This window comes from Coffea eugenioides, chromosome 7, assembly GCF_003713205.1.
Source record: "Coffea eugenioides isolate CCC68of chromosome 7, Ceug_1.0, whole genome shotgun sequence".
In the NCBI taxonomy this organism is placed as follows: Eukaryota; Viridiplantae; Streptophyta; class Magnoliopsida; order Gentianales; family Rubiaceae; genus Coffea; species Coffea eugenioides.
Window position 1 is genome coordinate 985,678 of NC_040041.1, and position 15,018 is coordinate 1,000,695.

Genomic DNA, 15,018 nt, shown 5'->3' on the forward strand with positions numbered 1-15,018 from the left:
ACGAGCTCGAGCTCGCGTATAAATAAGTGTAGCTCGACTCGATAAATTCAAAACTCGATTCGACTCGGCTCGTTTGCACCCCTAGATATGACATACATCAACCTTACACTGATGGTATATAGGAAAGATTAAGCCTACGTTGTGTGTACAAAATATGCTAAAAGTCACTTGTGTTTCATAATTTCAGCAATCCAAGTGGGAAGATGAACGTCAGATGTTACGGGGAGTAGGCTTCTTGACTACCACCATAAGTGGGAATTGCGCCAAGAAACTAATCAAACTCAACCGCCAGCTTATAAAACTCACTCGTTCCGAGCAATATGCTGGCGCCCTCCTACTATTCAGCCAAATTAATTCGTCCCCACATCTCAGACCTGACCATTACACCCTCTCCGCCGCCCTCACAGCCTGCTCCAACCTCCGGGACAGGAGCACTGGCAACCAGCTCCATGCTAATGCCATTCGGGCTGGGCTCATTTTCTTTCCTCACGTTTCAAATACTCTTCTTTTGGTTTATGCAAAATCACAAGACTTGAGTTCAGTGAAAAGGGTTTTTAATGAAATTGAAAGCCCAGATGATTATTCATGGACAACATTGTTATCTGCGTGTGCAAAGCTCGGGGACGTTGAATATGCTTGTCAGATGTTTGATAAAATGCCACAACGAAATGTTGCTGTTTGGAATGCGATGATCACAGGGTGTGCAGAAAATGGGTCTGATGAGATTGCATTCAGATTGTTCCAGAAGATGCATTCTTTGGGTGTTGGACGTGATAATTATAGTTTGGCTAGTGTTTTGAGTCTTTGTTCTTTGGAGTTGTTGGACTTTGGATTGCAAGTGCATTCTTTGGTTATCAAGTCTGGACTTCTAGCTAAAACTTCGGTGATTAATGCTTTGCTTACAATGTATTTTGCATGCGGAAGGATTGGTGATGCTCATGGAGTTTTTGAAGAAGAAAAAGGTATTGTGCATGATCAGATAACTTATAATGCAATGATAGCTGGTCTAGTCAGCATGGAAAGAAAGGAGGATGCATTTCTAATGTTTAAGAATATGCAAAGTGCTGGTCTATGGCCTACAGAGTTGAGTTTTGTTAGTATAATGAGTTCCTCTTATTGTTTAAGGGATGCTATTCAAGTGCATGCACAAGCGATAAAGATGAGTTTTGAAGATTGTACTTCTGTGAGTAATGCAGCAATAACAATGTATAGTAACTGTGGGAACTTAAATGCAGCTCGTGTGGTTTTTGAGAGACTAATAGAGAAAGATAATGTGTCGTGGAACACCATGATAACAAGCTATGCTAATGAGAATTTGGGCAGAGAGGCTATCTTAGTCTATTCTCATATGCAGAGAGAAGGGGCGAAACCAGATGAGTTCACAATTGGAAGCTTACTAGTAAGCTCAGAGTCAGTAGTGAATGTTGAGATGATTCATGCTGCTGTTGTGAAAAACGCTCTACTTTTGAAAGTCGAAGTTTCCAATGCGTTGCTGTCAGCATTTTCCAGGCATGGTTACATTAACCAGGCCTACAGATTATTCTATACAATGAACACCAAAAATTTGATATCCTGGAATACTTTAATATCCGGGTATCAATTGAATGGATTTCCTGTCCAGGGTTTGGAGCAATTTTCAGTGCTTGTGTTGTCAGGATTTATTCCTAACATTTTTACTCTCAGCATTGTTCTGAACATCTGTGCCAGCATTTCAGCTCTGCGGCATGGAAAACAGGTGCACGCCTACACACTCAAAGTTCATTATTCTTTGGAGACATCTTTGAATAATGCTTTCATTACTCTTTATGCAAAGTGTGGTGATTTGTGTTCTTCTTTGAGGATCTTCCATAAAATGACTTCAAAAGACACAGTTTCATGGAATTCCATGATATCTGCATATGCACAAAATGGAGAAGGTAGGGAAGGTGTCCGTTGCTTTGAGCTGATGCAAGATTCTGACACTAAACCTGATGAGGCTACCTTTACTGCAGTTCTTTCAGCTTGTAGCCATTCAGGTTTAGTCAATGATGGCTGCCGAATTTTTAACTCCATGGTCAGTACTTATGGTATTGAACCAGATGTAGACCACTTCTCTTGCCTCATTGACATTCTAGGTCGAGCAGGTTACCTTGATGAGACCGAAAGATTAATAAGCAGCAAGCATGTTGACATAAATTCAGGTGTCTGGTGGACATTATTTAGTTCCTGTGCAGCTCATGGTAACTTGAGATTAGGAAGAGTAGTTGCTGGCTTCTTGCTTCAAACTGAAAAGCATGATCCTGCAGTTTATGTGCTTCTATCAAAAATCTATGCAGATGCAGGAAAATGGACAGAGTCTGCTGATGTGCGGGAATTGATTAAGAAATTGGGAGTGATGAAGCAACCTGGAAGAAGTTGGATCAGATCATAGGACTAAAAGATTGGTCACGTTGGCATGATTGCCATGATATATTTGAAAGCAAGTATGAGACGTGCAGTAAATGTGAAGCACTTAAAACTTTGGACATCATGGCCTCGTAGCTCGAAGAAGTCCGTGCCAAATCCATGTGCTTGAAACGCAGACGCTAGCTTGAAAACTCGAGAGGCAACCTTTGACTAGTTTTCGAGTTACCTCATTCTCCTATGTCTTGACTAATCATAATTAACCTGAGGAAAGCTCTGTTTTCGCTGTTTGTGTAGTGCATTCCTATAAAAGGCTACAAAGGAAATCAATGGCCAAGGCAGAACAAATTGGAATCATAACTTCTATTTTTTACTATTTTAACTCTTCCTATATTACAAGTCTCTTAGACAGGAGTTTGCATTGACATTCCTTGTTGAAGTTAAGAAAACTACCATAAAAGAAGTACCATATCCTTATCAGCTAATTACTACGAACCCATTAAACTAGTTTACATGTGTACCTTATTTTTAATACGCGGCCTCGCATATTTTTTAGATAAGGAAATATAATGTGCTGCCTAAATTGTACTTGAGAACCAGAACAATTTATTGTAGTGGCAAATTACCATTTTCGCTGAAGAGCACCCAAAAGCCATGAAAGTAAGAAGGTTCAATGTTGATGTTGGCGACGGTACGAGAAGTTTAGAAGTAAGATGGTTTTTCTATTAAAATATGAGCCAATGTAATATGGGAGATTCATGCTTTACAGTTTTATCAGATGCCTAAACTTCAAATTTTTAGTTTTGTTCACAGTTTTAGTCTACTCTACAGCTTCTGTCTCCTGGCAGATCAAAAATTCACATAACGTCCCTTGCTTTTTAGTAAGAGGAGACGGGTGAAAGTCGCTAAATTGTGTTCAGGCCTGATAAACTCGGTATTTTCATGCTTGAGGAGGGTCTCTATAATATGCAGGAACACTTGCAGGGAAAAACATTTGCCTCGCTCCTTCAGCCTTGATGATAGGAAAAATGATACTTGATGCACCCTGGAGACAGGAAGTTTGCCAAGTCATGAAAATGACCAATGCTCAAAGACATTCCAAAATGTGTGGGGAAATTGACGTTTATAATTAAAAGGGTACTATTTAATGATTAAAAGTGCATGAGGAAGTCAGTTAACAACTCAGAGAAGGAAAGATAAAATGTCACAAGTGCAATTTGTTGCTGTTGCCGAAAGGATTCCGTGGTAAAAGTCGCCCATATCAGTGAGAAATGAGAAAACGAGTTTATGAATAACAAGTGATTACTAAGCATGGTTTATGGTCAAGGAAACTCAAACTGTCTCGTAGAATCACTCTCTGTTGTATGCAAAAACCTTGTTTGCATATTGGCAGACTTTTAACATGTTGGCTAAAAAGAAATTGGGGAAGCTGGATTTTGGTGCTAGAAGAAGGAAATCAATGCCTTGGGATGCACTAATCATTTGTTGGAAAAGGATTTTCTTTACATACCGAAATCAATCTAGCTCCAATCCACAATTTCTTGGGAGAAGGAAAAGGGGTCAATAAACGTCCCACGCCATATGTGGCAACAGCAAAGAAATGGAGAACTAAGCTCAGTGGTCGTGGATTTAAACCGGAGAGCAGAGCTATAGGTCCATTCGAACAAACGCCACCAAGGCTCAAATAATCAAAACATGCTTCGCGCATTTCCTTTCTTGCTTGATCAGAAGAAGCACAGAACACCTTGTATAGGGCCGCAGCCAGCGTATTTATCGTAGACGCCACTGGCTGCATATTAAGGACCATGAATGGTGTCAATATTATGAGGAATTTTCTTCATAGACAGCATGCAGAAGCTAGATGGTAGACATGTATATGGCAAGTAAGAATTGCATTCTTTCTTCTCTTTTATGAGAATTGCATTTTAAACGTGGAAATCAAAGAAAAAAAAATGAAACTATTCCTTGTGTCGGACTAAATATCTACCAAATCTTCATTTTCTGAATAAACGCTTCAACATCTTCTAATTCAAACTGCAGGTTAGCTTACCTTGCGCAATGTGTAAAAGGACTGGAGATATTTACACAAGGACTCTGCGTCATTCATGTTTTGCAAGGGTTTAAGCAGATCTCGTAACACTACAATGTCAGAAAGGGCTACGGTCATTCCTCCACCGGTTAAAGGATGACGCATGTTGAAAGCATCACCCAGCAGTAGTGCTCCAGGAGTAGGATGTGGAGCAGCTGGCATGCTTCTGTTTGGCATTGTTCTAATGTCTCCTTTGTCAATAGCAGATATGAAAGCATCATGCAGCTCTGCAGGAATCTAGGTCAAGCAACATATAAATCAATTGAAGTTGGTCCAAAAACACGACAACTCTCCCATGTCCAGAACAAAACCAGGGAAAAGAAAAGAAAAGAAAATGGACATTGAGATGCAGAAAGCTAAAGCATATGCCAAAAAATTAATTTTTTTTAAAAAAAAAAAGCGCTAAAGCATACACAAACATGCAACACAGGGGATATTCTATATTTAAAAACTTGAAGGATGAACTTAACACTATTTAAGTACCTGTGGAGCCACCACGGTCTTTAAATAGTTTGCCATTTCACCATCAGCAATGGAAGGAAGCTTTTGCCCTGGTATATCAACTAAGCAACGTATCTCTGTGCTAGTAATTGGATAAAACAAGATGGGTGAAGGATCTGCCAGAATGACATGCCCGTGATTTGGAAACGGAAGTTGACAGTTCTCTAAGATCAAACCAACAAAGCAAGAGGGAATCTCCACCTACATGAAACATAATGGTTATACTGACAAACTTTCAAAGATTTAAGCATTCCACTTGGGAGTGAAGAGCAAATAGCAGAGATATTAATGTAACTTTTTTTTTTTTTCAAACAGTATTCTAACAAAATAAAAATAAATAAATAAATAAAGATAAAGAGACAAGCTTCAGTTTAATTTGATTTGATCCAGATCTGAATGCAGCAGACAAGAAATTGTACACAAAGCCATTGCTTTTGAGGTTGTACCTTAGAGCTGCAGAGAGATCGTCGCAAATTTGAAAAGCACCCATCACACACTATTGTAAGAGGAGCATAAGCTTTCAGCTGCTTGCCGCTTTTGGTTTTGTACTCGACACCTTTTACAGTGCCATCGTCTTCAAGCAGGGATGTCACAGTGCCTTGTTCCAGTCGTACACTAGTGAAAATTGAACCAAGAAGATATTCAAGAAAAATAGATATTTAGAAAATCAGAAATGTAAATGATGGTTATACATGTGGTGCATGGTCCAAAAGATAAAACTTTTTATGGATCCTTAATCTGGAAGTCTTAGTAAATTGGACATCCTTAGGCACGAACAAGTCTAAAAGGAACCATAGATTAGATTTTTTTATTTTATTTTCTTCTCTTTGCTCTTTTCATTTTATTCTGTAGCAGAAGTTATCAGAAAACTTATAGATACCAATTGATCTTTCCAGCTTACTAAATTTTTTATTCGAGCAATTAATATGTCAACATGTTCAAAGAGATGCGCGTTGGAAGTAGTGATCAGAATTTGATAAGGGTCAGTTAAAATAGCACGCAAGTAGTGAAATTCAATGCATGAAAATGAATTGTAAGCATCCAGGAAAGTAATTTGGTTCCTCATTTGTTCTGGCATAAGATAAGAAGCAAGATAGACATTTGTGCTCTACAGAAGTGGGAAATAAAATTTACTTGGCAAGGCTAGCTGCTTTTTCTCTCATCCTCTGAATAAATCGCCCATGGTGAAAGCTTCTGCCTGCGACATCTGAATGGAAATTTTCCAAGGGATAAGAAACTCTAGTGCTTCTACCGTCCTTGAAAAGAGCATAACCAAGCACTCGCTGAGCATCAATGTGAACTACACAATCTGTAGTAAATGGGAAACCACGTCAGGCTACTAAAAATCAGCTTCTGCCACCCGAAAAAAAAAAAAAGAGCCACAAAGCTGATGTTTCACCAAACAAGAAGACTGGCAAAACGTTAAGAACATACCTTCCAGTCCCAGCTCAATTAACTTGAGATATCCACCTGGTTGTAGCAGCTCACCCACAATTCTGTCAGGCTCACTCAAGTCTCTTTCGATTACACGGACTCTCCTTCCTTCCTGCAACAGCAATAAAAGATTACATCGTATATTATAGAACTCCACTGTGGTGAAGTGAAGGGAGAAACTAAAACCAAGCCGAACTTCAAAAAAGTATTTTTTTCGTATATTGTTTTTACATAAGTGACAATGCTGAAAAACTCCAAAACTACTTCATGCCAGATAACATCGCTGACAATAGCCAGATATTATTTTTACTGTAGGAAAGGTGAGCTCCAAGTCATCAGAGCTCTCAGTTCAGAAAACCATCCCTTTATTTATTTGTAAGGAAATAAATTAAATGCTCAATACATCATAATCAAAGAAAACCTGTTAACAATCCAAGAGTAAGTAGAGAACTGATAGTCACCCATCTTAGTACATATAATTATTAAAAAAAAAAACTTTCCTTTAGACTCTTCCTCTTTTCTCTCTAATGCTAAGATTCTTGGTGCAAACCCTTCCTTCAAACAAATTCACCTATACAAAATACTCCCAGGAAGACTCTTTCTTGGTTTATCTTTTTTGGGCTTACAGAAACATTAAATTTAAAAAAAAAAAAATCTTTTACAGAATTTAAAACGGAATAGTACTTTGAGAAAACGCTCATATGAATTTTTTTTGTTTTTTTGTTTTTTTTGGGGGGGGGGTGTTTGGGGAGTGTATGTGGGTGGAGGTGAGCAGGGCAGGCGTTGGCGTTCGACCTTCCCAAGGGTGTACGATAAGGCTGCACCAACGACGCCCGCACCGACTATGATAACATCGGTAGCAGAGTCCCAGCCGGTCCGGCATTCATCAACCGCCATCTGGTTGCTCCGAATGTCTAAGCAGGGCCGGTCTGCGTGCGGTTTCTGCTTATATTGTTTATTACTCCTAAGTTGCAAAATGCAGAGAATGAGAAAACCAAAAACAGAGGCAAAGAATGTTCCGGCAATGTACTTATCCATGAATATTGTCATCATGATCAGCATACCAATCCGAATTTGTTGGCCAAAGAACAAACGGGGTTTCGAACCTTCTGGTTCTCTGTTTTGGGTTGTCGCACTAGTAGTATTGCTGTTGTCAGTACAATAAACAACTGGGAATGTTGTTGTTGTTATTTTAGTTTTGGGGTTCGTTATCTGAATATATAGAGGCCTGTTGGGTCGGGATACTGTTGGTGATGGTAAATTCCAAGAAACTGAAGTAGGAAAGGTGTGGCGTGTTGGAAGAGGACGATGGACGAAGGAGGAGGTAGAATGGGCCGGCTTGGCAGCAGTTGATGAATAAATACTACTCCTAAAACAACTATTAAACCGCATCATTCCGTTGATTTTGTAAGTAGATATTTGAGTGGTTCCTAAGAGGACAACAAAATTTGGACCACTGATATGAGTAACAACGCTGTTGGGGTCAGCTGAGGTTTGGCAAGTAGTACCAGCATCTGCATCTGGGGATCTGGAGCTGAATTGAGTACACAGTGGAGAGAGGACAAGGGAGGGGTGTATGTTAAGTGGAAAGGTCCGGTGACCGGCAGGTTGGCCGCTGGGTGTCTTGACGTGCTGGCCTTTTTGTTTAGAGCAAATTTTCCGGTTGGCCATTAAACTTTTGCAATAGTCGAGTTTTAGTCACTCAACTATTAAAAGTCTGGTTTTAGCCATTAAAATGTATAAAGTTAAGATGTGAGGCCATTCTGTTAGATTTAGCCGTTAAGTTTGCCGATCTGTCCATCCGTGCGATTTCCAAGGTAAAAGACTGGGTCAATTTAGGAAGTTCAACATAGCATTGAATGCTTCTCTCAAAAATCGTCGCTTTTCTTCCTCCCCTCGTCAAATCTTTGTCAGACCCTTTTCATCCTCAAAACTTCCCTCCACCGTTTCATTACCCTCTCCGTCAGTTTCCGCCGCCTCCGTCGCTGAATTGATAATTGAAATCTTCCTATAATCTCCACTCGCATTATCATATTTATACTTCAGCGGCTCCTCCCCGGACAAAAGCTCCAGAATCACCACTCCAAAAGCGTACATGTCAGACTTCTGCGTCGCCAAGCCGATCGACTTAAACTCCGGCGACATGTATTCTCTCACTCCTTCAAATTGCCTCCCCCTACTCCTCGACCTCCGCAGCTCCGGCAACTCCTCTTCCGTTATCTCACCTCATTCATATCTCTCCGTCTCAGAGCATAGCTCGGCGGCTCCGAAATGGCAAATTTGTGCATTCAAGGAAGGCCCAGTGATAATAATTTTGCTGCTCTTCACGTACTTATGGACCAAACTTATGTTGAATCCGGCTGCGGTGTGGATATAATTCAAGCCGTTAGCTAAATCCGTGGTGATTTGCATTCGCGACATCCAGGTGGAAAGAACGGTGAAATCAGGGTTTCTTGGATTTCGGAGACAAGTAGAAAGATTCGAGCCGCTGATAAATTCATAAACTAAGTAAATGTGATGTTTGAAATGGAAGCTCCGAGGAGCTTGATTAAGCATTTATGATGGCTTTTACAAATAACCGATAATTTGGATCTCAGCTCAGATTCGTGGATTGTCTAATGGATTTTCCATTGAAAAATAATGACGTCCTTTCCGTTGAGCTCGCAGCGCCAGGACTGGGAGGAGGAGGAGGAAATGGATTAGCGTTTGGTGAAAAAATTGTTGGTGGCAGAACGGATTTCGGAGAAATCATAAATATAGGCGTGTTCTGGGAGGGAGAGATGGAGGCTTGGAGGCTTGGAGAGGGATGTACGGCTTGAAGCGGAGGTTGTACCAACCGACGAATTTAGTTGAAAATCAGAACCGGAGCCGGTATTCGGGGCAGAACCTGAATAAAAGGTGCTGCTGGTGGAGGGACTGGAGGAAGGAACTTTAGCAAATGGAGAATTTGGGGACGAGTGGCGGGGAGATTGGGTTGCTTGAGAGGAAGTTCTGGGTTTGGTCCTGATGCCTACGGTGGATGAAAAGGGTCTGACGAAGATTTGATGAGGGGAGGAAGAAGAGTGACGATTTTTGAGAGAAGCATTCAATGTTACGTTGAACTTCCTAAATTGACCCTGTCTTTTGCCTTGGAAATCGCACGGATAGACAGATCGGCAAACTTAACGGCTAAATTTAACAGAATGGCCTCACATCTTAACTTTATACATTTTAGTGACCAAAACCAGATTTTTAATAGTTGAGTGACCAAAACTCGACGATTGCAAAAGTTTAATGGCCAATCGGATAATTTGCTCTTTTGTTTATAATGCTACACGGCCTGCTCATCCACTGGTGATCGGAAATTTGACTAAAAATTTTGATTTTTTGCAGTTTTTTACTTCCGAAACCAACATCTTTTTACTGTCTTTGATAATTGGATTTATGCCAAAGAATCAATAATTTGATAATATTCGAAATATGAATTATCATTATAGTAAAGCAAAAAATTTTAATTTTCTCTAAAAAAATTGTTACACCAAACTAGATCCCATTTGTTCTTTCTCTACAAAATTCAATGAAATCAACTCCAACAAGCATGATATGCCAAAAAATCAACTCCATACTGTAGCAATATATACGAAAATTTTTTACTATAAAATTATTTTGAAAATTTTGATATGTTGTATGGATGAGATATTTTTTTGGTTATTGTGTATTACTGTAGCATGTATTTGAAAATTTTATTTTTAAAAAAAGATCAATCCAAGCAGAAAGAAAAGAAAGAAAAATAGCATAAGTATTCAGAATCATCCATCATCATTATTATTCATAATTCCTATTATAAGTTAACTAATCAGTAATCACTAGTATGTAAAACATTAAAGTATTACTGTTCTAGTTAGTAGTAGGCCCTAGTCACTAAGAATTAGTAGATCTTAATATTATATAATACGTAATATGTATATCTATATCATGTATAAGTAATAATATATATATCCTGTGTGTGTATATTATAAGAATTTCGAAAGTTCGGCCGATAATCAAGAATTAGGAAATTTATTTTCAATATTCATTTCTAAATTATTTTACCAAACATTGTACATTGAATATTCTTCTATTTTACCAATTTTCATTTTACTAAAATTCAATCGAAATTTCGATTTAGATTGGACTGGCCGATTTTTTTTTTTTTTCTGAAGTTTAAGCACTCCTACAGCTTGGGGAAGTAGATAGGTCTATAGTTCGACAAATACATTTGACATTTGTCGTACTGGTTGATTTTTTTTCTGAAGTTTAGCCACCCTTAGTGATCAAAACAAAAAAAAAAGCACCCTTACAACATGGGGGAATCAATAGGCATGTAGTTCGACAAATACGTTTGACATTTATCATAATACTACTACATTCGTGTGTCTCCATGTGTGTTTTTTTGAGATTATTATTATTATTATTTTTTGCATAATTTCAACTCCAATCACACCATGGATTAGAATATGGACCATAGTGGTTTATAAGAATTTTTATTAATACAGCTCTAACAGTGAAAGTCAAACATACATACAAACGTCTATTATCATTAAGGTGCCAACTTGTGTTGGGTTGTAGAGGTAGAGTTAGGTTTGGTAATAAAGTGGAAAAAATTATAAGTAGCCTCCAAAAAAAAAACAAAAACCTTGTGTTGGGAAAAAAAAACACGTGTTGGTTGTACGTTTTTGTGCGACTTTGTCTGGTAAAGAGAAAAGGCCAGGGATTTTTTTCCTCCGTTTCGTTTCCAGGTACATTTCACTGCGGACTGAGCTTTGGAATATTCTTTGGCGCTCGAGTTGCGATTATTTCCATGACACCATCTTGATTTTCTGTTTCGTCTCCAACAGCCCACCTCTTTTATATTTTTGGGAAAATGACATGTTTCATCCCTCACATTTCACAAAAATATTCTTTTCGTCCCTCACTTTTAAAATGAAGCAATTTCATCCCTGACATTTAAAAATTAAAGCTATTACATCCCTGAACCTAATTTTCAATCTGAATCAAACCATCCAATAATCCAATAATAAATTTCGGAGATAAAATTGATAGGTTACTCGGTCAATTTCATCATATTCACATGACATTTATCAAACCAAAAAAATAAATATTATAACATAAAGGCCATTATTTGTTTTGGAATAGTCGGGTTTTTCTTTTGGGTAAATCTTTTCATGCACCGTTAGTATATTCGCTTGCGAGTCTAAATGTGTATCATAAATACAAAATTTGGTGTTTAAATTTAAATTGAAACGATATGGTAGGTACATAAAACTATCAGTGTATACAATGACAATGTAGGAATTCAAGTTGAGTTATATTCAAGTTGAATTAACCAAATGATCTACCAATTATACCTCCAAAATTTGTAATCAAGTTGATAGGTGGTTTGATTCAGATTGAAAATTGGGTTCAAGGATGTAATAGCTTTAATTTTTAAATGTCAGGGATGAAATTGCTTCATTTTAAAAGTGAGGGACGAAAAGAATATTTTTGTGAAATGTAAGGGATGAAACAGGTCATTTTCCCTATATTTTTTGGAAATATTTGGTACCATTATATATTCAGAGTAAAAATGCATATAACTAATATTGACTGCATTGTGGGCCTACAACCTTATTGGTTAATTTCAATTTAAAACATCCCTTTTTATTTATACTGAAATGAATATAAAACATGTCTATGGTGTTAATTGCACGTTGATATACCAATAAGATCACCTAGAGTTAATCCTTTGGTCATTTCGTGTATGGGAGGATTGGTGAAGATAAGGAGCCTTTTAGATTAAAGTCATGCACGTGCATGAATTGGAAAGAGCAACTTATCAGAATAGTCGCTAAACTTTTGGAATAGTTGAATTTTGACTACTAAACTATTAAAAGGCGAGTTTTAACTATTGAAGTATCTAAAATTTAGATTTCAAATTATTCCGTCAAATTTAATCGTTAACTATGTTATATATGAGTACTCGCACGATTCACAAGACAAAAAAAGGGTAGGAATTTCACATAGTCATCGAACGATTAAATTTGATAGAATAGGTCGAAATATAGACTTTAGATAGTTCAGCGTGCAAAACTAAACTTTTAACAGTTCGATGGTCAAAACTCGATGATTCCAAAATTTTAGTAGCAACCCGAATAATTTGCGCAATTAGAAATACAGGATACATTCTGAAGGTACAAAGGCTGCATCAATACTTACACATAAGTTTTTTTTTCCCCCTATTTCTTTTGGGGTGATACAGTCCCCACAGCTCTCCCAAAAGAATAACGAGCCCGAATTTTTTGGGTTCTAATTTAAAGAACTTAGCTGCATTAGCCGACTGTTTCTACGGACCTATTTGACAAAGATCGTGCATTGGCTTTGAAAATGACAATCCACGTACAAAATCTAAGTAATCCGGACTGAGATCTGGTTGCCAAATTATACAGTGCAGGCAGCCACGTTTCTATACTCGAGAGTTAATAGAATGGTATAGAACACAAAATAAAAATCGGAGGCATATGGATTGGTGGTAGCCACAAAATCACCCCGTGATTTCAAGATGTTTCCTCTTGGCAAATAAAAAAGTAAAGAGACAGAAAACTAGTAGTTTTTGTTGTCTTTTCTTTCTTGATATTATCATGATCGCTGTCGAAGTGCTTGTAAGTGCCCCATCGACAAACATGCTGAAGTCGTTTTTGTTTAGGTTTCCTCGAACCGGTCAATTACCACATTCTATATGTATTTCAAGTGTCGCTTCTTCGGCATACGAACACAATAATTTCCAGGTATACGTTAGGCAATTAGGCAGCAGAAACTCGTGCAGTCGTAACGCTATGGTGCCGTAGAAAAGAGCGACTCCCTGTGGTACAAGAAAAAGATATGCTTCTGATGATTTATCTGAAAAATTAAGCATAAACAACATAAAACTAAACGAAATCGATTGCCTCGTTTGGATTGTGATTTTTCACGGGAAAATTTTTATGTTTTCCGTAAACATATTTTTTTTTTTAACGCAAGCTTTTCCCCATACTTCACTCAAGTATAATTTTGCGAAATCTTGTCGAAGAGCAATATATCTCGCTATTGATCTAATCCAAATTGCAATACTACTACCCTTGAGCGCCTGTCATTTCCACCTTGTGAAGGTTTTATTTATCTTAATGCCTTTTCTTTTGGTGATGATGTAAATTATGTATGTTTGATATCCAAATGCATAAGAAATCCTTTTTTTTTAGGACCACTTGATCTAACTTCATCCACATTTAGACAAGATAAACTCAAAATCAGGGGACAAAGTTGGACCACTTAAGATGAAGTTGCTGCTCAATTTCCCGAATACAATTTGCGAAGAGACGGCTGATTATTAAATGCAGAAGATACGGCTGATTATGAAGCACTAAGAAACACATCGCCACATTTTAATCTTACGAAGCAGATGCGTGAATTTATCAGCAGAGATTGGCAATGTAACCCGCAACAAGCTTAAGAGGGAGAGTAACAAGAGTGCAGATTGGCTAGCTAGACCAGGGGTCCCAATACAAGCAGATTTCATCTACTTGGATGATCCTCCAATGGCACTGTAGGAGCTTCTGGGGGGCGGATATTATAAGGGCAGCTACCGCCAGAACTATTCCATGTTAAGGGCTCTGTGGCCAGCTTTGTAACCCCCAACTGTACAAGTTTGACATAGCATTTTATCAAAAGAAATCTTGATAATCAGTCATCAGTGCCCACAACAATCACTTTACTAAAAGTTGAGACCATAGGTAATCTCAACTTTTGGTTAAACATTATTAGCCTTCAGAGTGTTTTCGAGTTCAAGCTTTTTATTCCAATAAATATCCTCATATCTTTGTTTTTTCCTTAAGGAAATTATTCTTAAAGAAAATCGTGGAAAAATAAAAAGGGAGATATGGATCATCTGGAAACTAAATTACAAGGGTTTTTATGGTATGATATAAAGTGATTGCACCAAAAAGAAGACTCGTACTTAGGTGGGTCTAAAGATAGAAAACCATTTCGAAACCTAAAAGTGGACATGGATATTTAATAATTTTAACTGGTATACTACTATGTTGTCTGGTTAAAAGAAAGATTTTTTTTTTAAAAAAAAAATCATATATCTACGTATAAATCTAATATATACACACATATATATATATATATATATATATATATTCTTTTTGGGCTTTTGGGACACGGCAAAGTTGATCTACATCAAGCGTGGCCGAGTGCATTATGAAAACGGGACCGGTTGGTGGGGATCACATCAAGTCTGCTTCACGGCCTGCACGAACACATCAAAGCAAGCAACATGACCACAAGTCTTTTGGCACTATGTTTGGATTGTGATTTTTCTACCAAAATTTTTTTTACATTTTTTATAAACACATTTCTCAATCACTTTTTTATTTTACATACATAAAATCGCTATAATATATTTTTTATAAAAAAAATTCTAAAAATAGCAATCATCAAATGTTACTGTCCACAGATCCCTGTAGTACCCGCCAGCAATCTCCCATCGAAGGCCAAAAGACAAGAGGACCATCAGTCGTCGCTGGGACAGTGGGGCTAAGTCGGAAAAGACGAAAGATACATATTTACTAAACCGA

At 37.8% G+C, this 15,018-nt stretch overlaps 2 protein-coding genes and 1 pseudogene across 3 annotated transcripts; 1 reads left to right on the top strand and 2 right to left on the bottom strand.

Moving 5' to 3' along the window:
* Positions 1 to 214: 214 nt before the first annotated feature.
* Positions 215 to 3,005, top strand: LOC113777915 (pentatricopeptide repeat-containing protein At3g49740). Its single transcript, XM_027323147.1, has one exon. The coding sequence runs from the start codon at positions 215 to 217 to the stop codon at positions 2,408 to 2,410; it is 2,196 nt and encodes a 731-aa protein (XP_027178948.1). The 3' UTR covers positions 2,411 to 3,005.
* A 78-nt stretch (positions 3,006 to 3,083) lies between these two features.
* LOC113778042 (squalene monooxygenase-like) lies at positions 3,084 to 7,729 on the bottom strand. Of its 2 annotated transcripts, XM_027323292.1 has the most exons (9): positions 7,471 to 7,729; positions 7,202 to 7,370; positions 6,407 to 6,518; positions 6,107 to 6,281; positions 5,419 to 5,587; positions 4,955 to 5,173; positions 4,433 to 4,708; positions 3,893 to 4,171; positions 3,084 to 3,427 (listed from the first exon to the last, which is right to left on the bottom strand). In XM_027323292.1, exons 2-9 carry the CDS (start codon positions 7,301 to 7,303, stop codon positions 3,323 to 3,325), a joined length of 1,437 nt encoding a protein of 478 aa, XP_027179093.1. In that variant the 5' UTR covers positions 7,304 to 7,370; positions 7,471 to 7,729; the 3' UTR covers positions 3,084 to 3,322. The 2 variants fall into 2 exon arrangements, with proteins under 2 accessions (XP_027179093.1, XP_027179092.1); XM_027323291.1 differs by having other exon boundaries at positions 7,202 to 7,729.
* Positions 7,730 to 8,305: 576 nt separating this feature from the next.
* Positions 8,306 to 14,954, bottom strand: LOC113777916 (annotated as a pseudogene).
* Positions 14,955 to 15,018: the final 64 nt, after the last annotated feature.